At 38.8% G+C, this 26,756-nt stretch overlaps 2 protein-coding genes across 4 annotated transcripts in view; one reads left to right on the plus strand and one right to left on the minus strand.

The window, feature by feature from the left end:
- LOC149588849 (uncharacterized) overlaps positions 1-21,276 on the minus strand; it is a 59,184-nt gene extending 37,908 nt beyond the window's left edge. The window contains exon 1 of the mRNA XM_089862236.1: positions 21,197-21,276. The gene's annotated coding sequence lies outside the window, so the exon portion shown is untranslated. The remainder of the gene's footprint in view (positions 1-21,196) is intronic.
- A 30-nt stretch (positions 21,277-21,306) lies between these two features.
- LOC149588853 (uncharacterized) lies at positions 21,307-26,741 on the plus strand. 3 transcript variants are annotated; one of them, XM_089862253.1, is made up of 2 exons: positions 21,307-21,466; positions 24,603-26,741. In XM_089862253.1, exon 2 carries the CDS (start codon positions 24,613-24,615, stop codon positions 25,216-25,218), a length of 606 nt encoding a protein of 201 aa, XP_089718379.1. In that variant the 5' UTR covers positions 21,307-21,466; positions 24,603-24,612; the 3' UTR covers positions 25,219-26,741. The 3 variants fall into 3 exon arrangements, with proteins under 3 accessions (XP_089718379.1, XP_089718378.1, XP_089718380.1); XM_089862252.1 differs by lacking the exon at positions 21,307-21,466 and adding an exon at positions 23,248-23,457; XM_089862254.1 differs by lacking the exon at positions 21,307-21,466 and adding an exon at positions 23,301-23,408.
- The last annotated feature ends 15 nt before the right edge of the window (positions 26,742-26,756 follow it).

Here is a 26,756-nt window from a genome sequence, read left to right on the forward strand (position 1 = left end):
GCATTTGGCGGTACAGGAAAGAAACATCACGATTGACGAAGCAGTAACAATATTTGCACTGAAACATCTAAACGTTTTGAATGAGTTTAGCAAGGCTTATAAAATGGAAGATAGTCAATTTGAGTTGAAAGAAGCCATTAAGCCTTATGAACTAAACGTATCGAGTCAAGTTAAACTTCAGTCTGAAATTGAAATGATAGACTCGGTTCTCTCTGGATCGTACTCTCACAAAGAAACGAGCGAAAAACAATTGAAGAGGCCACAAACTAAAGTATCCTTCAAAGAGATGGCGGAAATGTGTGTAGAAAATGCATTCGTACATTCTTGGGAAGAACCTGGTGGCTACCTTGTCAGAGATCCCTTTCAACAAGAAAGATTTAATTTTGTTGATAAGCAGGGTAGAAAACCAACCTGCACTTGCGACCCCAAAAGAAAAATATGTTTCCACATTAAAGCTGCTCTTATGTTTTCTGACAAAGGTCAAAGACAAACTAGAGAACACGTGTATCCTCTAAGCGAGTTAAAATTACGTAAAAAAACTAAATTGGGAGAAACTAAATCTACAAGGAAAAAGGTCAGCGATTTCTCAAAACCAATTTTGACAAATTCTCAAGCTGGAAGTTTGGGGAAAAAATTAAACGAGGGAAGAATTTTGATGATTCTCAAAATAAAAAGACTAAAACTTCCAAAAACGGAAACATGTCTAATTATTCTGAAATAAGTGAACCTAGGAACCTTAATATAGACAATCACTTTCAACTTGAAATAATTGGAAAAATTAGAGATGAAAAAGGTTTATTGGAAATTCAGAAGATTGAAGGATTTCAATCTCTAGGCCCACAAAAATACATCATAAATCATATTTTAAATGATTCCATGGCAGTTTTATGTAATAGGTTTGGCATGCAAGAAAGACTTTTGCCCATTAACTCGGATCAATACATAAGAGCATACTGTCGTAACGATGATTTCCATATAGTGTACTTACAAAATTTCTTGGCTGTTAAAAATGCTTCCGAAAAAGAATTAATTGTCGTTTTGATGCCCCTTAAACCGGAAGAAATTGAAAACGCCGAACACTGGATGTTAGCAGAAGTCCATTAAATTAGCCTAGGAAGTAACCAAGAGCGGGGTTTGGGACTCCCCTCTCTTGTGTAGCAATACTGAAGAAGGGCGACACATTCGCCACCTCGCGATAATTTTTCTCAGATCTCCGGTTTAGGTGCGACTCCTACGCCAAAATTTGCCCTATCGAGAGAGAAAAAACTATTGGCCGAAAACGCCCCCTTCCACTGTAAAACCGAGCCCGCTTAAAAATAGGAGAAGGGATGGGGGTGTGAATTTTGGAACAGTCAAGGTCATTCAGTTTTTTATGACTCTTCATAAACCTATTGAAAAAACTATTTAAAGGGAGGGTGAAGTAGAAAATCAAGTGGTTTTTTTATCGATTCCCCTACTATTTACAAGACCAGTCTGCATAGTCAAACATTCAGGAAATACTAGCTCCGAATGATTTTAAAATTCAAATTAGGTTCAGATTTAAAAGATAATTTTAAATAAGGACGTCCGACCAATCGCGTTACCCCCTGCCTTTTTATAATTAGTAGAAGAATCGATTAAAAAACCCCTTGATTTTTTTATTTTTTTTAATTTTTCATAAAGAAAACAATCTACCCTTTAGAGATGCAGCGTTCATGGGCTGAAGAAGTCACGCCCCGCTCACGTCAAGAAAGACTTTCTAGAGAGGAGCTCGAGATTTCTAACTGTGATAGGAAAGGGGGAAAAATTTAACCCCCTTTCCATGGAGTTAGAAGGAGTTTTTATCCCAGCAGAGACGTACGCTATACCAGCCATTGTAATTGTTCACTTCCTAGGCTATTTTAATGGACTTCTGATGTTAGGCATAATCCACAAAGCTTCAAAATGCATATTCATATTGGATTCTATGAATTATAAATAACGACTTTATTTTTAAATACCATGGTGAAATAATATAAAAATTTTAACGGAGGAAACACATGGATAAAATCAAACTTTTTATTGATGTAAAAATCAATAAAATACAAGCGTATTGTATTTTATTGATTTTTACATCAATAAAAAGTTTGATTTTATCCATGTGTTTCCTCCGTTAAAATTTTTATATTCTATGAATTATGTGGCCCATCAACTTGTTGAACATTTCAAAACTTTGCTTTATTTAGCTCTGTCAAGTTACAGGGATATTAATTGTTCGGAATGGAAGTACCATATTTCATCAGACGTGATGAAACAACCAAACGGTTATGACTGCGGTCTCTATACCCAGTTATTTCTGTATTCAATTCTTAAATGTGAAACAATAAATCCATTAGAAAGCACTGAAGGTAGAAAGTGGTTATATAGCGTAGTAAGAGGAAAGAGAGAGACTGAAAATGGATTTTATGAAGTTGAAATGGCCGACAGCGTTAATATGCCTGAATTAGTATTAACCGTCGATGCGGTAAACAAAGATATCACAGAAGCAAAATTGATCCCTGTTTCTGTTTAACAAACAATAGAATGATTAGCTGGCTCAAGCAACCGCCCACTAAATATTCCGTCGCCCGAAAATTATTCATGGACGATTCACCTACTACATCAAATATTAAAAAACATGAAACTAGCGAACTTAAACAGGAAAATGCTAGGATTGAAATTAAAAAATCAACTAACGATGACCAGGTGGGCAAATCTGATTTGTTCCCAAAAGTGTCTTTAAACCAAGATAAAGGGAAGGATGAAAAAGTGTCACGTGACACAAATGCGAAAGAATTGTTGAAAAGCTGGGATTACAAGCTTGAAACAGCTCCTATTCACGAGATAAATGAAAATGTTTTCGAAAAAGGAGAATGGGAAACCCTTAAAATAGGTAAATTTATAAGCACGTTACTTTTAAACCAAACAGCCGAGGTTTTTTTGAAAAAAATTAGACATGCTAAAAAGCTGAAGCTTGAAGAGTCCGTTTTGCCCCTACCGTCCCACACATATACAAATGCATACTTGGGGATTAATGAAAATTGCCACGTTCAATCAAACCTAGTAGCTGGGTTTTTACACTATCACAAAGCTATGAACATGGACATTATACTCGTGAATATAGTACATCCTCCGAAAGAATCAAATGTTCACTGTATTCTTGGCATTATTCATTTCCAAAGTCGAAAGATTTACCTACTAGACCCGCTGAGAAGCTTGAGAATTACCAGAAGTCCATTAAATTAGCCTAGGAAGTGAACAATTACAATGGCTGGTATAGCGTACGTCTAAAAACTCCTTCTAACTCCATGGATAGGGGGTTAAATTTTTCCCCCTTTCCTATCACAGTTAGAAATCTCGAGCTCCTCTCTAGAAAGTCTTTCTTGACGTGAGCGGGGCGTGACTTCTTCAGCCCATGAACGCTGCATCTCTAAAGGGTAGATTGTTTGCTTTATAAAAAATTAAAAAAAATAACGGCCACGGTTGTTAAAGGGAAGGTGAAGTAGAAAATCAAGTGGTTTTTTAATCGATTCTTCTACTAATTATAAAAAGGCAGGGGGTAACGCGATTGGTCGGACGTCCTTATTTAAAATTATCTTTTAAATCTGAACCTAATTTGAATTTTAAAATCATTCGGAGCTAGTATTTCCTGAATGTTTGACTATGCAGACTGGTCTTGTAAATAGTAGGGGAATCGATAAAAAAATCACTTGATTTTCTACTTCACCCTCCCTTTAAATAGTTTTTTCAATAGGTTTATGAAGAGTCATAAAAAACTGAATGACCTTGACTGTTCCAAAATTCACACCCCGATCCCTTCTCCTATTTTTAAGCGGGCTCGGTTTTACAGTGGAAGGGGGCGTTTTCGGCCAATAGTTTTTTCTCTCTTGATAGGGCAAATTTTGGCGTAGGAGTCGCACCTAAACCGGAGATCTGAGAAAAATTATCGCGAGGTGGCGAATGTGTCACCCTTCTTCAGTATTGCTACACAAGAGAGGGGAGTCCCAAACCCCGCTCTTGGTTACTTCCTAGGCTAATTTAATGGACTTCTGGAATTACCTATTCCGACCATTTTCGAGCTCTATTATTTATCGCTAGCCTTTCTCACGACGTAGCCAAAGTTGGTTTTCATTACGAACGTTGGAAGCTAATTGTTAGCAATGACTGTCTTCAACAAAAACCGAACAGCGCTGATTGCGGTCTATTAACTCGTTTATACATCTGTTCGATTTTAACTTGTCAGACTACTAAAGAAGTTGAAAGAGAAAGCGCCAACGGTCGCAAGTGGTTATACTTACTTGCCAACGCTCATGTGCATGGTAAACATAGCTACAATTTAAATGCAATTTCAGTGGCGAAATTAGGAGAAATTTCAGATATAGGGAGCGTAACGGAAGACTGCCAAAAACACGAGATAAAGTTCGTGTTTGAAAGTACTGAAAAAATTAGCAGTAAGTGGTTAATGATTACTGATGCAGATTATTCTCTTTGCCACAAAGAATCGCTCTGTAAACGTATACGATCTAGTGATCAAATTTTTTGTATAGTTTGCCGTGAATGGTATCATTTTGAATGTTTAAATCTACGCTCCAAAAGTTACAGGAATTATTATATTTGCGAATCATGCACCTCTTACATAAAATACGAAAAGAAAAGTAATACTACTACACAGGCAGTAAAACGCAGAAAAGTACAATTAGTACATCTTCCATATTAACCTATAAGTAATATGTCTACCTCTAGAACGATTGAAAGTAAATGTAAGAATTCATCATAGATGTTGAATTTTATGGCCAATATAAGAAGCTTATAACCTCGAATATGTAATAGGTATAAAAAACTGGGGGAGCTAAAATTTAAAAAAGAAACTAAAAAACTAAAAAATAATTTATGTTAAAAAAGCTAGAGAAATGTAACCTCATTATATCGTATTTTAGTTTATCATATATGCTTGACAAGGGGTCACCCGAAAGCTCGCCAGATTTTAAAACTCTTTTAATAAAAAGTTACCATGAAGTATCCGTCTCGTTTTTAAATAAAAAAAATTTAAGGATTAATTAATATAACAAAATAAAACACCTAAAAATTGCCCGCATTAAAATAATAATTCGCGAGGCTATGGTTCTGAAAGTCCGATCTGTAACCTCCCCGTGGTAGAACCGGAAACGATTTTAATCGGCTAATACAGAAGGCAAAGCTCGTTCGTTGCACCGGTAGTCTTATTGAAAGTTTGAGCACTTATTTAGCACAGGAAAAGTGATCGAAAAGGGTCCCCTAAGACAGGAATTTTAAATTTTGGGTCCATCTAAGGTTTTAATATGAAATTGTGAAAAATTAAGGGGTGTATGCCCTCCTTGGTTTTATTTTCTCTCAAGCCATGTTATACTCGTGTTTAGTCGGACTTGAGTAGCACTACTTTCTTTTCTAAGACACTCAACACTGTCTATTCATACGTCTTAGTTTTCCCGATTACATCAAATCCGACTGAACACAACTATGGTATTGTGAAAAAAATAGATAAGATTGAAGCGTGTAATCGGTGGAAATGGGTTTCGCACTTTCTCTTTAAAATGTCGCTTCCCTATACAGCACCCCCCCCCTGAGCCACTTAGTATCACACTAAGGCAAAATCCCCCATCCCCCTGGACGCGTGACGTAATTTATGAACGGCCCCTTAGGTAATCTCGGGGAAAACTCGCCAGCTTCAAACCGAGGGGGGGGGGGGCAGGTACAATGCAAAGGAGAGATCAAAATAGACCATGGTTCCCTAACTTCGTGTTTTACACCCTATTTCCTTCCCCCTTTAGTGAAAAATCCTTCCGTGAGCTAAGGAACTGTTCTCCTTAATTTTCTTTTACCATCTATTTCAACGGAAACCCTCTTCAACATGCAAGCATAAGTTTATAAGGCATATTCCCAAAGTATAATACTTCCAATAGCTTGATATACCATTTACGCTTTGATAGCGTCTTATAAGAGAATCTATGATGTTCCACTAATTCTAGCTCTAAGTAATCATTGTCAAACTTATAGGACACGTCTGATATACTTATGATGGTACAAAAATGGTTGCGTAGGATATTTGCCAAGAAATGAGCCACGCCACAAAAGTCACCGTGAACACAAAGCATACCGAAAGCTAACTTGTAATTCCTCTCGGTATATTTTATCTGAAGCAACGATACCGATTGAATGGACATGAATCATGATTGGGAGATATAGGCACTAGTCCCCCCACTTACTTTTGAAACGGAGTTTATGGGCCTAGATGTAATTAAGCCCTTTATTTTCTATTTCCCCCTCTACCCCAGGGATCCCACGTCTTTAAGTAAGCCCCACAAATAAAGTTTCAAACCGTTAGCCCTCTGTTTTAGCCGATTAATATATTAATCTTAATCGTTTCCAGTTCCACCGCGGAGAGGTAACAGATAGGACTTTGGAACCATACCTTTACGTATTAATTAAATACGAGGTTTTTTTTGTTTGGAATGACAGAAAATTTGAAAATGTTTTTATTAGAGATATAAGGATTTTTTTTAAATATATTGAAGTCTTGGTCAAACATTGTTGCCATCGATCGCTTTATGTTCTGACTTTGGTTTCTACCTTTTGAGAAATTTAGAAAATGACCATTTCGAAAGCATTATAAAAGCTTTATTTTCTATTAAGTAATATCCCCATTATCTAATTCTCTCAGTACTAAGCTTTGCGAAAAAATCGAAGGTAGAAATGCAGTCAAGAATGCAAAAAATATAAATGGGCAAAAAATACCCAGACTCTCTAATATAAGGGGACTTAAATGAATCGGTTATTTTTATGTTATAATACCTGCGTTTCTCATTTAAAAGTATGTTTGCCAACTTCAACAGACTGTTACACTCTGCGTCATAGCTACCACTTTTATCATAAGGATTGAATATATATATATATATCTTTAGTAGACTTTTTCGTGACAGCAATTATGTACATACTGTTACATGGTACAGTATGAGTCAACTTCATCCCATAGTAAAGAATCCCTATCCATAGCGTTAATAGAGTCTGGCGCATCGATGATTTTATAGTCCAAGTGTTGAGGAAAGTGGCCTTTTCTCCCTCTCTTTCCTATGATTGAACTTTTGTAATTTTCTGATAGCGAAAATAGTGGCTCTTTGATAACGGGTTCAACTCTTTCCCAAAGCTTCTGCACAGCTAATAAGTGATAGCACACTCCTTTTGAAAATTTACACGAACATTGTCTCTCCGTGTCTCTTGGATTAACAACAAAATTCCTATTTTCAAACGGGGCTTTAACCAGATATACCCGGTTTTGCGAGTTGAAATAAATGAGTTTGTTTTTCACACACATTTCCGCAATGTAATTAAATGTTTTCCTGCATAACGCAATAGGAGTTTTTGAATCAGAAAGACGTTCCATTCTAACACTTTCGATAATATTCTCTTCAGAGCTCAATTCCACTCTTATGTCAAAATTTATTTTTTGGGGACAACGCCATCTTTTAATGCATAATTTCCCAGATTTCGATGAGCTAAATCAAACTCCTTTAGATAGGACATCTGTTTGATAGTGAATATCATAATGGCTTCATCAAAATTAAGCTCTTTATTTTGACAGGTCAATTTCAACTGACGGTTGAAGGACTCGCTGAGATTGTTTGTGGGTTTTTTCGTTTGAAACGCGGCGAAACGTTTATATTGCGCAGCAATAGTTTCACATTGATACAAATCGTTAAATTGAGCCTTAATACCTTGAACATCGTAGATTGTTTTTCCGTCTTGACGATTTAGCCAGACTTCAATGTCTTTATTTATGTGATTGCTGCAGAAACACAAATTTTTCTCCCCAACTTGACAACTTTCAATGACAGCGTTAACAATCCCCTTCTCTCTATCCGTCACTATGGGAACATTCCATCCCCACAAATCCAAATCTAGTTCTTTTGCAACGTAATCCCTCCAAAACAATTTATGTACTGATCAAAATTTATTTTGGTGTAGCATATACAACACAGGGAAAATTGGGTCTTCTCCTCGACCACTAGTAAATTTCAGTTCCGTGTTTCGAATAATAATGGTAGTAACGTAAAAATTTCCAAGATTAAATGTTGTGTCGCAATTTATACACTGTTCTGGGTTTTCGTTTCCCTGGTAAGCCTCCCTGAGAAGTCGTTTAGCCAAAGTGACGGCTTCAGGGTGACCAAATATGATACACAATTCTTGCTCAAAATCAATTCTTCTAATTATGCCACTAAATATTTCAGATTCTTCCAAGGCGATAACAGAGTCTAGCGAATCTTTCGATATTTGATGGAATTTATTTTGTCGGTATTTAGCGTTTTTGGCCTGTTTTGTATTTCTGGGCAAAACTGAGGACTCTATATCGCCAATATTTACGTCTGTTGTTTCGATCCCTTTATTTACTTCATTTTTGTTCAGTTCATTGTTTATTTCCTTTTGAATTGTGGAATATACCTTTTGGGGAGATGATTGCTTGGTAATCGTTTCACATTTAACCTTATGCAAAGTTGAATGATAAGTAGGGTACCAATTACGGTTCATTTGTTTAGCGTTTCCATGTGCTCTATTAACCCAAAGGTTTTCATTCCCTTTGTACTGAATCAACACAGGTCTAGGTAGAGTTTGCTTGTTTCTTAAAGTGTAAACGAATTTCTGAAACTCTTTACAAAAATGAGCTTTGTTAGTAAGCCTGATATTATAATAACGTTTCACAACTGGATGAGTATCTTTTTTACTCGTATTTCCTACTAAATCCCAACGCATTCCGTCATTGAACAGATCTCTCTCTTTAAGTTTGTCATTTGTTGACAAAACGAAAATATCTCCTCCTCTTAGATTTGTTTTTGGACAGTAATTAAGAACATTATGTGTAATAGCATAAGGAAATTATGCTCTCTCTAAGGGCCCAAGCGCATCTATTATTAAAAACATCTAGTTCTGCTAGATGTGACGTAGATTTTGTATAGGGGCTCCTTCCGAATTTTTCGTGAAATTCGCGGGAGAGAAAAATAATTTTCAAAATCAGTCACGACCGATATCCTAAGCCGGTCGTGGTCTAGAGGCGAGCTCTGAGATAACGCTCCCAAGCGGTTGGGAATCAAACTAAAACAGGCGGGGAGGCGAGTGGCGAGACGCAAGAGAGGAAGGACTGAGGGGAAAAAATAAGTAAGAGAATTTCCAGAACCCCCCCAGTTCTCTCAGACACAAGAGGTAAATTCGCGCTTAGTAAAAATCACGAAGAGCTGTCGTGAGAAATCTTTGAAGGAGGGAAAAATGTTCAATGCCGGGTTACTCTGCAGCGAATGCGCTCGGCCTCTGTTTAGGCTATACAATTATTATACCACTTGAGATGAGACGGATGGCTAACCAAATCGGACATACATACATTTCATCCGTAACATAGAATCTTGGGCCCTTAGAGAGAGTATAATTTCCTTATGGTAATAGTTCCATCTTTCACTTTTAATAAGACATCTAAGGCGTCATCTTTAGTAAAAACTTTACACACACCACTCCTATACGCCAAAGATGTCTCAGTGGGCAAATCATTAGGAACGTGATCAGTTTTTGAATCAGTTTTGCCAGCATTCTCAGCCATTTTAAAGGGAAAGTGCAAGAATTAAGGGGCCCTAATAAAAGGCAAAAACGGCTCAAGTTTCTACTTTGTTGAAATAAACTTAATGGCGTGAGTCCACAGGTCACTTTCTTAAGTGTTTTGAATATGAGAGCTTAAGACCAAAACGGCCTAATTAGATTCTAGTTTTTTAAAATTCCCTCTATATGGTCAGCACGCAAAAACTGCGAGTCCAGAGGTCACTTTATTAAGTGTTTGGAACTAGGAGAGCTTGAAGCCAAAACGGCACAAGATTCTAGTTTATTGATATTCCCTTTAAATGGCAGCAACGCAAAAACAGCGAGCTCCAAGGGTGACTATGTTTAGATTTTAGAACTAGAAGCGCTTGAAGCCAAAACAGTCAAAAATGCTTCTCCACACACCGTAATGATGGCACCGACTGATTCCATTTTCACCACTGCGACCGAATTAATAAAACATTACCAAATGGTTTTTGATACTGTTGGTAAACTACCAGCAGCATATGATATCAAGTTGAAACCTAATGCTGTTCCCATTGCCTCAGCTTGTCACAAAATACCTCACGCGTATCGTCAAGCCACGTATGATGCATTGGACCGTATGCTGCAACTCGATATTATAACTCCGGTCACCGAACCGACAGATTGGATTCACCCTATTGTGGTAGTCCCTAAGCAAACGAAAGCACCCATATCAGGCACTCAGACCAGTTCAAGTCCTGAAGTGCGCATTTGTCTGGATCCCCGCAATTTGAATGGAGCCATAAAACGGGAACCTTATCCTCTCCCAACCACACAAGAAATTTTTGCGGAATTACATGGCTGCACCGTATTCACTGTTCTCGACGCCCAAAGTGCCTTTTGGCAAATTCCATTAACTGAAAACAGTTCCCGTCTCTGCACATTTGCAACACCACATGGACGGTACCGTTTCAAAAGGCTCCCTTATGGTATCGTCACTGCCACTGAGGTTTTCCAACGCCAAATGCGACACATATTTCCGCTACACCAATTTCCCAATGTTCACATCTCCACAGACGACTTCTTGATAGCAACACCAGACATGAAATCTCACCTGACAGTCCTTCAACGTATTCTGGAACAAGCTAAACAATATGGTTTACGTTTCAGCACACGAAAAATGCAACTGGCAGTACCCCGTATTACGTATTTGGGGCATCTCATTACGGACAAGGGTGTTCATGTAGATCCGAAGAAAGTTGAAGCCATCTGCTTGCTACCACCGCCACAAGACAAGAAAGCACTTCAGCGATTTCTAGGCATGGTTAACTATATCTGCCGTTTCATACCAACATATGCCGAAAATACAGCACCACTAAGAGAATTGCTTAAAACCGATGTCATTTATCAATGGACCCCGACTCATCAAAAACATTATGATCTATTAAAAACAAGTATCTCATCTGCGCCAATACTTCAATTCTATGATCCCAAATTACCAAACGTCATTTCGACAGATGCCAGTCAGTTTGGAGTCGGTGCGGTACTGATGCAAGACAACAAGCCTATCGCTTACACATCCACAACTTTCACTGAGACACAAAGAAGATACGCCCAAATTGAAAAGGAGTTTCTCGCCGTTATCCATGCATGTGAACACTTTGACTTTTACATTGCTGGCACTCCGGTAACAATTGAAACGGACCACAGTCCTCTATTGGCCATAGTCAAGAAACCAATGACCCTACTGTCACCACGACTTCAACGCCTACTTCTTCGATTTTTTCGGTACAATCCCAAGCTGGTCTATGTTCCTGGCAGTAAACTCTATGTGGCTGATACGCTATCCAGGGAACCGCTCACGCATTGCCAAATCAATACCGACACACTGGACGGTCCACATATGGCGGTCTACGCCATTACTACACTAAACACAAGCACCCTGGATAAATACAAGACAGCAACTGATCATGATCCCACATTGGCCCAAATTCATGAGTACATCACAGAAGGATGGCCAAGATATCGCAATCAACTGATTCCCGAAGCCACACCATTCTGGCAATATCAAGCCGAACTTCATGCTCATGACGGACTAATATATAGAGGGACAACCCTACTAGTACCAAAAGCACTCCAACAGGAAACGTTAGCCCAAATTCATGGCGCACACCAAGGGATCAATGCATCGATATCTAGAGCCAAACAAAACGTGTTCTGGCCAAACATGGTCGCAGACATCACGCATTATGTGTTATATATGACATAGACTTATAGACAACATAGACTTATGTAAATAGTTATGTAAATAGTTAACTTATAAATCGATAATAGTTTTATGTAAATAAGAACAAAGGTCAACCCTAAAGCTGATAACAGCTTACTATATAAACAACGGGCAACCTGCCCCGAATTGTACTTTGATTAGATCATTAAACGATGTTACCAACAACTGAATAAGCCTCGCCGTTCCTCTTAACATTACATGGTGTCAGAAGTGGGATGTCGTCAACATCTTTCAAAAGCCCGGAGCCATTTAACCCAAGTTCCAGTAATCCCGCAACGGACTGGACAGACTACCGTGATGCTTTCAAGATCTACGCCCTAGCAGCCAAATTGAGCGACGAGGCGCCTGCCGTCCAAATAGCGATCTTTCAGCACATCCTTGGTCCCGCCGGACGACGCGTGTACAACACCCTCCAGATACCAGATCCGCCGGCCATAACCATCGATCGGATCTATGCAGCATTTGACGCCCATTACGCACCTTACAAACATCTCATACAACTGAATAAGCCTCGCCGTTCCTCTTAACATTACATTATGTACAAAATTGCACCATCTGTCGACAGAGAGACCCGATGAACATCAAACAGCCGTTCACACCTCATCCGCCACCACAATATCCCTGGCAGACAGTTGGAACCGACCTCTTCCAGATCAATTCCAAACATATAATCCTGATGATAGACTATTATTCAAAGTACATTGAAGCTAAAGAATTACGACTTACTAATGCCCAAGCCATTATCAACTTTATGAATCCGCAATTCGCGCGACACGGAGCACCACAACGACTGGTGTCTGATAATGGACCGCCTTTTAACTCCCTCCAATTTAAAGAATTCTTGCAACAATGGCACGTCGACCATGTTACATCTAGTCCACACTATCCTCAATCTAACGGAATGTCGGAAAGAGCTGTTCAAACTTTAAAGAACTCTCTCCATAAAGCGCAACAAGAAGGGAAGGACCTACATTATGTCCTAATGGAATACCGGGCAACTCCTAAAAGCAATGGGTTGTCCCCAGCAGAAATGCTTATGGGACGCCGGATACGTACCCCATTAACAACGACTACAAAAAATCTAAAACAGCATTATCCAACAAGACAAATTGATCGCGCACTGCAGGACAACTACGCTAACATGAAACAGAACACGAGCCACCGTCCTACATTACCACCTCTACAGATTAGTCAGAAAGTTCGCTATTACGCCGCGCATCGCACCTGGTTACCAGCAACAATAACTGCAACTGCCAGAGAACCACTATCGTATCACATCTTAACAGAGAAAGGTCAAAACTTTCGTCGCAATCGAATACATCTACGTCCCGAAAGTCAGATCAAACACAACTTCATTCAAGAACCATCTGGCATCCCACGGAATAGAGAACCCTCACTAGTCTCTCAGAAGGCAAGACCTAGCGGTATCTCACGGAATAGAGAACGGTCACCGACGCATCATAAGGCAAGCGCCAGAATAGGTCAAAATCCGGAACAATATCAACAACCCCCACCACTGCCGTTACTAAATCCAATATGCCTACCGCGACCTGGACCAATTCATGAACCCCAACGAATGTCATCACCAACCGTACCACAGAATCAGACACTACCATCAACCCTGCCAATATCTTCAAATGCTTCCGAACCGCAACAGTCAAACGACGCAACTAAGATATCTCACATTCATAATCGGATACAACAGCAGAACCCGCCGACATTAGCAATTGAACCTATCACACGTCCTTTCATCATGACTAGAGTACCTGGAAACTCACCATGCATACCATATCGACAACCCTTCCCGAAACCATATCGACAACCCCTCCCGAAACTGCTAGCGACTCATGATAATATGACGCAACGACAAACAAGCAACGAACAAGAAAAAGAACATGAGTCAGCACCAAGAACACGTCGACCTCCGCAACGATATTCACCCTAAGGTTCAGAATAGAAGCTTTTAATTGAATGTTAACTGTATGATCTCTTATAAAACTAACTTATTGCTTAATCTTAATGAATACTAATTAAGTGTTTTTCTGTTAAAAAATTTATAAAATTGTTATGGAAAAGAGGATGTTATAATGAGGTCAAGGGTCACCCCCTGACCGACCAATGGGAATCGTTAACGTAACTTGACCTCTGACCCTAGGAGATAACCTGAGGGCAAAAGCATTGATTTTAACTTCAGTTGACATGTAGCTATCATGCTGTACAGTTAGTTAATAAACTATTTTAATTAATAAATTAAACCTGAATTACTATCATTTAACAGCACCCTGAATTTAAGTGAGATAATAGCTAGTTATTAACTATTTAAGTAGTGTATGTTAAACCAAACACGTTTCTGATTATGTATAGTAAATTTGAATTAATTTGATCGGTAATTAACTTAAATATAAGCATTTTCTGTAAAATAGTAAGTTGAAGTTAAATTTAAGTAAATTCGTTTAGAATTAAGTTTTAAAATGTTTTATAGTATAGATCATAGCTTACTTATTATATATTCGCAATTTTGAACCAGTTTCACCGGTAATTAACTTAAATATATGTCTTTTTCTATAAAACTACTGTTATAGTAGTTTTCCTACTGAGGGCATTTGTAGGCACTTTCTGTAATTCAGTAAAAAAGTGGCGGCCTTAGATATCTTTTTGTAAATATATTTTATTAAATCTACTTTTATACATTGCTCTATTTTTTATACCCCCTCCACTTTTTGTTTTCATTTCATTATATACCGGCCTCACAAGCAGTCGACTAAAAACTCCTAGAAAAGAGACCCATGTCAGCGTGGGAAATAAGGCGGTGGCACAGGGCAAATGACCAGTTTAAAAATTAAATCGGAGGGGGGTCAGTGGTCCACTTGACCACTAATAAAATTCAAGGGTAAACAGAGTTCAGACATTATCTTAACTATTTTAATTATCCCTTTCTTTAGTTTAGCAGACGACACGCCCTGGTCAATGGTCATGGACCAGTCCCATGTAATTATCCCTGGTCCGGGCCCCAGGACAACAGTCACGATCGGCCCTGATTCTATAAAAAAAATTATCCCTGGTTCCGTTTTGCATGTTCATTCTGTACTGGCCTCTCAAATAGGCCACTGTGAACCCCTAATTAAAATGCTCCCCCATCTCGTTTTCCCTGTTTATTAGGTACAAGTCTCTTTTCACAGCAGAAAGACAATAAAATAGCAATATTTTGGAAAAGGCTGCAATTTATGACCGCTACACGCCTAAACGCATTCTGCCCTCGATCTTGAAAAACTACCCGGGGGGGGGGGTAAATATAATAACAAGGACTCGCGACGGAAATCGCGGAGCACACACTGCGGAAATATAGTTATGAAATTTTTAACACCCGCTGAAACATTTACAATTCCATACCAGGATAGAAAAATATTTGAAGCAAGCTCCAATTTTAAAAATAAACAACGATATTTTGCTAAATTGCGTAGATTATTTCGGAACTAAATGAAGATAAACAGTAATATTTTGGAAAAGGCGTAACATTATTTGGGAAATAAATGAAGATAGACAACAATATTTTGGAAAAGGTATAATATTATTTGGGAAGTAAATGAAGATAAACCACAATATTTTGGAAAAGGCGTAACATTATTTGGGAAATAAATGAAGATAAACCACAATATTTTGGAAAAGGTATAATATTATTTGGGAAGTAAATGAAGATAAACCACAATATTTTGGAAAAGGCGTAACATTATTTCGGAAATAAATGAAGATAAACAATAATATTTTGGAAAAGGCGTAACATTATTTGGGAAGTAAATGAAGATAAAGCACAATATTTTGGAAAAGGCATAATATTGTTTGTTAAGTAAATGAAGATAATTAGCAATATTTTTGAAAAGGCGGCCAATTATTGGGAAGCAAATGATGGTGAACAACAATATTTTAAAAAGGCTTCAATATGTTAGAAGGAAGTGTATACAGGGTTCATACGAAATTTCCAAACCCAATTTCCCTGATATTTCCAGGTTTTCCAGAGTACTTCTTATAAATTTCCAGGTGCATTTTTTGCATTGGAGGAGTGTTATACCAGACTATACCTACAACCACATTTTATAGGCTCATGCCTCTGTGGTTGCCAGTAGCTTTAGTTACGAAATAAATATTATATGTTTACCATTCTTTGTTAGGTTATAATAGACAGTACCAAAATACAGAATTCCATACACCAGGGCTGAAACTCACTCAAACGCTCAATTTTAGTTGAATACGTGACTAATTAATTTAGAAATAGTAAGCAAAAAGTGACTAAATAGGGGCAAATTAAGCCGAATTAAGCTATAAAAAAGGGCCACTTGAAATGAAATGTTTTCAGAGATGACCGATTTAAAAGATATTTTGAAGGTCAGTGTCGTAATTTAGCCCAATCTATGGTCTTAGATATTTCCAGTCAAAGGAAAGGTCACCTCATAAAAGGTCTACGGCGAAATTCAATTACAGAATTCAAAGCAATTGATGCCGTTTTAAATCATAAACAAAACATTCATTTGAACTGGATTAATTTTAAATAATAAGTTAAACATTTGCTGAGCGAGCGAAGCGAGCTCCACGGTTTTTGGGTTTGATCAACTGTGATCTCGCTATTTTTGCCTTTAAACCGTCATAAGACGATTTTTTTCGTGCACCAAATTAGATTATGGGTGTATTTTTTCACTTTATTTAATTTCCCTGATTTTTTGGAAATAAAATTAATTTTCCCTGATTTTTCGAAGAAATTTTCATTTTCCCTGATATTTCCCTGATTTTTTTCCTCTACACCAATTTCCCTGATATTTCCAGGTTTTCCCGGTTTTCCATGTTCGTATGAACCCTGGTGATTATTTTTCACTCATGTCGGGTGGCTTTCGGGTCAATAAGGGGTGATTATTTGTCATCTCGAGTAAATAACGGGTGATAATGTGTCACTCATGTCGGGCGTTTTTCGGGTCAATAACGAGTGATTATTTTTCACTCATGTCGGGTGGCTTTTGGGTCAATAAGGGGTGATTATTTTTCACTCATATCGGGTGGCTTTTGGGTCAATAAGGGGTGATTATTTTTCACTCATGTCGGGTGGCTTTCGGGTCAATAAGGGGTGATTATTTGTCATCTCGGGTCAATAACGGGTGATTATATGTCATCTCGGGTCAATAACGGGTGATTATTTGTCATCTCGGGTCAATAACGGGTGATAATGTGTCACTCATGTCGGGTGTCTTTCGGGTCAATAACGAGTGATTATTTTTCACTCATGTCGGGTGGCTTTTGGGTCAATAAGGGGTGATTATTTTTCACTCATGTCGGGTGGCTTTTGGGTCAATAAGGGGTGATTATTTTTCACTCATGTCGGGTGGCTTTCGGGTCAATAAGGGGTGATTATTTGTCATCTCGAGTAAATAACGGGTGATAATGCATCACTCATGTCGGGTGTCTTTTGGGTTAATAGCGGGTGATTATTTGTCACTCATGTCGAGTGATTATTTGTCATCTCGAGTAAATAACGGGTGATAATGTGTCACTCATGTCGGGCGTTTTTCGGGTCAATAACGAGTGATTATTTTTCACTCATGTCGGGTGGCTTTTGGGTCAATAAGGGGTGATTATTTTTCACTCATATCGGGTGGCTTTTGGGTCAATAAGGGGTGATTATTTTTCACTCATGTCGGGTGGCTTTCGGGTCAATAAGGGGTGATTATTTGTCATCTCGAGTAAATAACGGGTGATAATGTGTCACTCATGTCGGGCGTTTTTCGGGTCAATAACGAGTGATTATTTTTCACTCATGTCGGGTGGCTTTTGGGTCAATAAGGGGTGATTATTTTTCACTCATATCGGGTGGCTTTTGGGTCAATAAGGGGTGATTATTTTTCACTCATGTCGGGTGGCTTTCGGGTCAATAAGGGGTGATTATTTGTCATCTCGAGTAAATAACGGGTGATAATGCATCACTCATGTCGGGTGTCTTTTGGGTTAATAGCGGGTGATTATTTGTCACTCATGTCGAGTGGCTTTTGGGTCAATAACGGGTGATTAATTATCTGTCATCTAGGGTCAATAACGGGTGATTAATTATCTGTCATCTCGGGTGATTATTTTACATCTCGGGTCAATAACGGGTGATAATGTGTCACGTATGTCGGGTGTCTTTTGGGTCAATAATGGGTGATAATGTGTCACTTATGTCGGGTGTTTTGGGTCAATAATGGGTGATTATTTTTCACTCATGTTGGCTGTCTCTTGGGTCAATAACGGGTGATTATGTGTCACGTATGTCTAGTGAAAAATGAGTGATCAGGTGTCACACAGGTTTATAACGAGTGATAATATGACTCTTATCACAAATGACAATCAAGTGTAAGTCACGTAATTTTTACGTAAACGGTCAACGTGAAATATAAATAAATAGCAGGTCTATATTGGACTAATTTTAGGCAATACTTGGAGGTCTATTTTAGGGTAAGGGTAAATTCCAAAGATACAAATGGTTTCTGCGGCTAACTCCGCCCCTCGGTTGTATTTGCGAGTATGAAGGTAGGTTTCGTCCACCTCCACAAACAGTCCTGGTCCTCCAATCTGGACTTTGTCGGCCCTATTAGAAATGACAATTTCCGTTACCTCACGACACATGGAAAAATAATCCACAACTGTTCGTGAGGAACATTCACTATGGGTTGTAGCGTCGGTGACGCTCATTTTGCAAACCCAAAGGAAAACGAGAAAAAGATTGTCGGTAACCGACAAGTTTTGATTACAAAACCAGGTGTTTTTGGAGGGGACGAAAGCCTTGACACACTCGGAAGCTAAATACTCGGGAACTTTTTTCTTTGTCAGACGCGTCTGAGCGAGCTAAGGGTAAGGCGGTTAAATAAAACTTGTTTTAGGAAAACACTTTGGTGGGAACATTCATTTTTTTGTGGGAAGAGTTAATTATTGAAATAAAATCGTAATTTATGGCTTTCAAAAGCAATAGCGTTGCAGCTATGAGAAGGTTGCTAAATGGAAAGGACGTAACAGATTTCAGCAGAGTTCCTGAACACATTGTGTGTGCTTTTTTTGACGAATGTACGTATTTAAAAAGAATGCAAGTTGTAGCATTCTGCATATTGAATGGTATATCAGAGTACAATTTTTGGCGAATCATTCGTTGGAAAGATTATTCAAGGACGAACGTAAGGTTGCTGATCTTTTCATTTACATGAAAAAACGGGAAAATCTTGGTAGATTTTATTCCTACAAGGCTTATTGAATATTTAGATGGGTCCATTAGATATTTTGGCTCTCGAATTCAGTCGCCTTAATTAAGTTAAATTATTTTGTTTTGGATTGGTATCTTTCATTCTTGAGTACTGGCTTTTTTAAGAGATTTGCTGGAATTACAGTAAATATAAACGGCAGTAGGCAAGGGGACCTGCCTAAACAAAACTCCCCATGAGAAACGACGTGTGGCCACCTCCAAGTGGTGTTTCTCGGGTAACGCTAAGTGCCACATTTTAAGCAAATTTTATATAATTTTCCAAATAAGTGACCGCCTTTCCAAAATATGTTGTTTATCATCCCAAATAATGTTACGCCTTTTCCAAAATATTGTTGTTTATCTTCATTTATTTCGCAAATAATGTTACGCCTTTTCCAAAATATTGTGGTTTATCTTCATTTACTTCCCAAATAATGTTATGCCTTTTCCAAAATATTGTGGTTTATCTTCATTTACTTCCCAAATAATATTCTACCTTTTCCAAAATATTGTGGTTTATCTTCATTTATTTCCCAAATAATGTTATGCCTTTTCCAAAATATTGTGGTTTATCTTCATTTATTTCCCAAATAATGTTACGCCTTTTCCAAAATATTGTTGTTTATCTTCATTTATTTCCCAAATATAGTTACGCCTTTTCCAAAATATTGTGGTTTATCTTCATTTACTTCCCAAATAATATTACGCCTTTTCCAAAATATTGTGGTTTATCTTCATTTACTTCCCAAATAATATTACGCCTTTTCCAAAATATTGTGGTTTATCTTCATTTACTTCCCAAATAATGTTACGCCTTTTCCAAAATATTGTGGTTTATCTTCATTTACTTCCCAAATAATGTTACACCTTTTCCAAAATATTGTTGTTTATCTTCATTTACTTCCCAAATAATGTTATGCCTTTTCCAAAATATTGTGGTTTATCTTCATTTACTTCCCAAATAATATTATACCTTTTCCAAAATATTGTGGTTTATCTTCATTTATTTCCCAAATAATGTTACGCCTTTTCCAAAATATTGTGGTTTATCTTCATTTACTTCCCAAATAATATTATACCTTTTAAAAAATATTGTGGTTTATCTTCATTTATTTCCCAAATAATGTTACGCCTTTTCCAAAATATTATTGTTTATCTTCATTTAGTTCCGAAATAATCTACGCAATTTAGCAAAATATCGTTGTTTATTTTTAAAATTGGAGCTTGCTTCAAATATTTTTCTATCCTGGTATGGAATTGTAAATGTTTCAGCGGGTGTTAAAAATTTCATAGCTATATTTCCGCAGTGTGTGCTCCGCGATTTCCGTCGCGAGTCCTTGTTATTATATTTACCCCCCCCCCCCGGATAGTTTTTCAAGATCGAGGGCAGAATGCGTTTAGGCGCGTAGCGGTCTTAATGGCGGTAAGTACATGCAATTTTCAAATTTTCAAAAACTTTTTTGACCAATTTGCGGCGAGTTTAGAATTTTTTCAGTATTTTTTTCGAACTCCCCGTGGCCTAATTAGTCAGAATCAAGTGTTGGTTGAGTTAGTTAGGTAATGGTAAATGGACCGCCTCTAAAATATAAATGAACCCCACCATTTTACAAAAGTATATAACATACGTTACCTTTTGGGTGTAACAATAAAATTATAGGTATAAACAAATGTGGATGAGAGGGAAAGTATGACGATGGCCATAGAGCCTGGGTTAAAAAACGCGGACATCAAAGTTTCGCCAATAACTATTTAGTTTACTAGTGACTGATGGACTTGCAAACTCGCGACTGAAAGTAGTTCAGGTAGTTATGCTTCTTGGTTTAACCATAGCCCACTCGATCACGCGCATCACGACGCAAGCTGCTCGCGCTATAGCTTAATTACCGAGATTACACAATAGCAGACGACGGTAACCGCGTAACCGCGAATTAACACAAGACCTATTTTAATGGAGTGAACAGGCACAGTATAGCTACGCCAATAAAACGGTCAACTACGGCGAAACTCTGATGACTCGCGACTTTTGGCCATTTTCATACTTTTCCTCTCATCCACTTTTGGTATAAACAAAATTTAATATACATTCTTACCAGTCAGTCAGGGTTCCTATATGAACGATTTTCTTTTACTGTAACCGATACCGCAACAAAGGGGGAACCTAACCCTTACCCACTCGTCAATCTCTAGCAGACGACATCACATTCACAGTCTATAGATCAAATAGTTCTCAGAAGCAGAACCGTCATAATTCGCTACGGCATCTTGAAGACTCACCTACTATACTAGGCCCAGACCAAAAGTTTTATTTGAGACAGCAAAGATTAAAGACGCCTCTAATCATCCGAAGGTCCATCTAAATGGTTGGTACTTTTTATTTTATATCATTTTTTTATAATGTATTATTTTTTAAATTATATTTATTGCGATTTGCAATTTGTCGAGGTAACCGCCTCTGGTTGTCAATTGACTCGATTAGCTTGTCCTGCAGCGTGGGAAATAAGGCGATGGCACAGGGCAAATGACCAGTTTAAACATTGCCTGGTCCAGTAGAAAAATTAAATCGGAGGGGGGGGTCAGTGGTCCACGAGGCCACTAAGAAAATTCAAGGGTAACCACTAACCAGAGTACAGACAATAACTCAACTATTTTAACTGTCCAGTGTCCACTTCTTTAGTTTAGCAGACGACGCGCCCTGCTCAATGGTCATGGAGCAGGTTATTTATTCCAGGCCATGGGGGTCTCTGGCCCAATTTCCAGTTTTAAACCAAAAATATTCATTTCCCACCCTGCTGTCCTGTCATACTCGTACCAGTCTGGGAAATTGCACACTTCATCTGGTCCAAAACCAGTTTTTTAATTGCTTCGAGTGGTTTTTTAATTCAAAAAGTGGGGGTTACTGGTCCTAGGGACCGGCTTATTAATTGTAAATCTATAGAAGAACCAAGGGGGGGGGGACCAGTCCTGAGACCAGTTTAATATTTCGGACACTAGGGGGGGTCACTGGTACCAAGGACTAGTTTAAAAAATATCCTTATTTCCCAGCCTGACTCGTACTCAGGGATGCCATATTGGGCTGGAAAGCCGCCAATTGGGCTTCTTCTAAAAAATATTGGCTGGAAATAAACGGGTTGGCTGTTGGCTGGATATTGGGCATTTGGGCTTGTCTGGGTTTTTCTTTGGCTTTCTGTACTTAAAATACCGCCAATAGGCGAAGATCATTAAAATGTCCAAAAAACTGACAAATGGTACTGTCAAACCATTTGCGTAGCTTATAATTCGTCAATTTATCTATATCTATATAAATCGAAGTCCTGACTGACTGACTGACAGACTGACTGATAATCAACGCCCAGCCCAAACCGCTTGCCCTAGAAGGCTGAAAATTTGCAGGAACGTTACTCATAAGTAGTAGGCGCGTACTAAGAAAGATTTTTCCAATCCGACCCCATCTTAAAAAATGGCGCCCAGAAATGTAAAATATATTTTCTATGCAATTAAGTACGCGTGTTTCAACCGATTTCACAAATATTTAGTACACTGGTTTGCTTTAACCTTGAGACGGGCTGAATGGTCTTTCGGGTTAGATTTTTCGCCATCTTTTAAAATGGCGCCCAGAAATGTAAGAAAATATTCTCTATGCAATAAAGTCCGCGCGTTTCAACCGATTTCACAAATATTTAGTACAATGGTTTCCTTTAACCTATAGACGGGCTGAAAGGTCTTTTGGGTTCGATTTGTTGCCATCTTTTTAAATGGCGGCCAAAAACTTAAAACCCCTTCTTTATGGAATAATGTCCGCGTGAAAAGTAATAAAAATATCCCGACGGGCTGACGGACTGTGCCGAGTGCCTTCGCTCCTAGGGTGCTACAAAAATATTAGTCATCAGTAAAATCTACACATTCTTTATATCATTTTAGATGGAAGTTATAATTACACGCGAGCGACGCCGCGGGTAACGGCTAGTGGTTAAATAAAGTAGTTTAATTTTGTTTTGCGTTTTAAAAACGGTGTCAGTATGTAATATGCATTGAAATTTCTAAAAGAAAAACAAATTCCAAATTTTCACGATAAATTTTTGGCTTGTTTTTGGGCTGGATTGTTTAGATCTAAGTCAGCTTTTGGGCTTCTTTGCGAAATATAGATTGGCGGTTCTTTGGGCTTGTTTCCAATTTGATTTTGGCGGGTTGAAGGTTTTCAATCTGGCATCCCTGCCACTCGTCTACGTCGTCTGCCCCGAAACGTGTGTATTCCCACCGTTGTAGAATTATGATGGTTCCTCGTTTGCCTGTTTTTGAAGGAAGGTACTTAATAGTAGCACCTTACATTCCTGGTAGCACTGTATATCACTAGGTAAATTACTTAACTTTAGTTAATAGAAATAGCTCAAGAGATGGGTGAAAAAGTTGTGTCTCTATCAATAAGTGAGGAGCAATATCATACCGGATCAGGGATCAGGGCTGCCAAAAGGGGTCGAACGAGTGGTCATTTGTGTACTGAATTTGCAAAAGTGGGGGACAGTTCGGTCAATTTCTCTCGGGGCCCAGGTCACTGGTATTTCCAAAACGCCATCTACATGGGCTCCCACAATACGGCCAGTTTCCCCACTGTCACGCCTGGTATGATGGGGCATATAGAGCTGCAACAACAAAATATGTGTCCGATCCGTTTCAATTCCGTAACCATAAGATATTTTAATCCTTTTCCCGTTACGTTTCCATAAAATCGTTCATTAGCTCTTGAAGGAGAGAGGAGCGGAGTGCAAACCCTCATTGCTCATACCTTAAGCGTTGCCTTTGTACCCCCACCTACGGCACCGTAGTCCTCCCATCATCCCCAGCGGTTAGGTAGGGTCGTGCCGGACGAAATTGTAAAGGATGCTCCCTCTATCTCAAAAATAGAAGCTAGTACTCATAGGGAGCTAACAGTTCTGACCTTGAAACGTCACACCCTTCTATCTCTTACTGGAGTTTCATCCCCCCCTAACGGTTGGAAACAGTATTCTACGTGCAAAAATGCCAACCAGAGAGGGGTTGCGTGACGTCAGACTATCTCTTCCCCCTAGCCAGTTGTTAGCTACCTATTCAAATAAAATGGCGCTACGCGGCAGCACTTAGCAATCGCCTACGGAAGGGTAGGGGCGTGCGCGAGGTACATTGGGAGAGATACGGTGCCGCAGGTCGCCCATCATCATTTCCAATCCATCTCAACTCCCTTTCCCTGATTAGCTCTTCCGTATCCGTTCCGTTTCCACAACTCCTTCATTAGCTCTTCCGTTTTCGTTCCTTTTCCGTAATAAAGATCTTTCTTCCTTCCGATTTCGTTTTAAGCCGCCGGAACGGAACGGACTCTGCGGAAAACGGAAAAAATTCCGTTCCGTGCAGCTCTCTAGTGGGGAATGGCAATTGGGGCTGGGTTGAGTAGTTGACTTATTCAATGGGGGGAGGGGTTATCTCGGTTTTCTGTCATCGTATGATGAAGTTTTCTGTAATTCTTAGTGCTTGATCAATGGAAGCAAGCAGCTCTGGAACTCAAGTTGGTTGTACGACAATGTCTGATCAGGCAAACAGTTCCGAGGAATATAGTAGTTCTGATAAATCAAATTGCTCGGAAAGATTAAAAGACAATGAACAAACTGAAACGAGAAAGCTTAAATTAGAGCGAAGTCGACTGCGACAGCGACTAAAGCGTCAAGATTCAGACTACGCTGAGAATGAAAGGGAAAAGCAAAGGTTATACATGATGCGTAAAAGGAAAAACCCCGAGTTTGCTGAATTGGAGAGACTGAGGGGAAAATTATACCAAAGGGTGAAGCGTCAAGATCCGGAACATGTGGAAATGGAACGAGAAAAGTCAAAACTATATAAAAGATGGAAACGTCAAGATCCGCAGTACGCTGAAATGGAACGAGAGAAGAATAGAATGTACAAAAGATTGAGACGTCAAGATCCAAACTACGCGGAAAAAGAAAGAGAGAAGAGACGCTTATATCAAAGGAAGAAACGTGAAGATCCCGTATATGCTGAAAACGAACGGAAGCGCCAAAAATTAAACAGCATGATGAAACGCCAAGTACCCGCATACTTTCAGAATAATCAGCCGGATAATCAATAGACTAGTGTCGTTAGAAAGGGGGTGTAAACTGTGGACCCCACCCCTCTTGTAAATGGGGATGACACTGAGTTAAAAGATAGAAGGGTGTGTGACGTTAGCATACTTTGTACTGACACTACTCTATAGTTAAGATCCATAGAGTAATGTCAGTTCTACGTATGCAAACGTCATAGCCTTCTATCTCTTAGCTCAGTGCCATCCAGCGTGGGAAATAAGGCGCTGGAACAGGGCAAATGACCAGTTTAAAAATTGCCTGGACCAGTTTAAAAATTAAATCGGAGGGGGGTGGTCAGTGGTCCACAGGACCACTAAGGAAATTCAAGGCTTTCCAGAGTCCAGACATTAGCTAATATATTAAAATTATCCACTTCTTCAATTTAGCAGACGACGCGCCCTGGTCAGTGGTCATGGACCAGTTTATTCCAGGCCAGAGGGGTCGCTGGCCCAGTGTCCAGTTTAAAAAAAAATCCTTATTTCCCACCCTGGTGCCATCCCCCTACCAGGCACGTACAGTATCCCCTCTTACAAAAGCGCGCCTAGAGGGAGGGATACACAGTCTACTCCCCTCTCTACCGACACTACTCTCAATTGTTGAGAGGTTATGATGAATTTTCATTCCAAAAGCTCTGGTAACAAGGAGAACTTGGTTTAGGTTGAACTGTAATTGTTAGCAGGAGCATTTACATAAAAAATTATTAGAAATTTGCTGCGGAGTGTGTACACATTGAAAGTGGGGTAACTCCACCCCATAGTGGTGAAGTGCCGAATTGAGTAATGTAAATAGCCATCAAAATGTATTGTAAATGTAGTAATAAAATGGAACAATGATACTATAAAATAAATTTAATGATATAAACATGGATAAAGAATGCGCGTGAGGAAATTTGTTTTCACGCTATAGGATAGGCAACTTCCTATCTCGAGCGACAGCTTATTCTGTATATACTCTGTTACAAAATCGGTTGTCAGCACGCCTAAAGCTAGGTCTCTATGTAATCTAGCCTTGCGCGTGCTGACAAGAGACAAAAAACTTCAGGATCTTCAGGATTTAAAATATCCGTGAGTTTTTTGAGCTCGAGTGCGCGGACCTCTAGGCCTTAGTTTCAAATACATGTGGTAGGCTGTAGGCTATTTTAAACGTATTTGAAACTAAGGCCTAGAGGTCCGTGCATGCACTCGAGCTAAAAAACTCGCGGATATTTTAAATCCTGAAGTTTTTTGTCTCTTGACAGCACGTACAAAGCTACGTTGCATAGAGACCTAGGTTTGCGCGTGCTGAAAACCGATGTTGTAACAGAGTATATACAGAATAAGCTGTCGGCCGAGATAGGGAGTTGCCTATCCTGTAGAGTGAAAACAAATTTCCTCACGCGCATTCTTTATCCATGATATAAAGTTGATTCGCCTGACTTTTAATGAAAGGAAAGGTTCAGGTAACATAACATTAAAAAGAACAGCCTTTTTCTAAGTATAAAAGGAAAAATATGTAACAAATAAATAAAGGCTCTCTTATTACAAAATAATTAGCATTTAATTAG

The sequence above is a fragment of the Phalangium opilio genome, unplaced genomic scaffold (genome assembly GCF_054372755.1).
Source record: "Phalangium opilio isolate 3A_F unplaced genomic scaffold, DU_Popi_V2 ptg000537l_1, whole genome shotgun sequence".
Lineage (NCBI taxonomy): Eukaryota > Metazoa > Arthropoda > Arachnida > Opiliones > Phalangiidae > Phalangium > Phalangium opilio.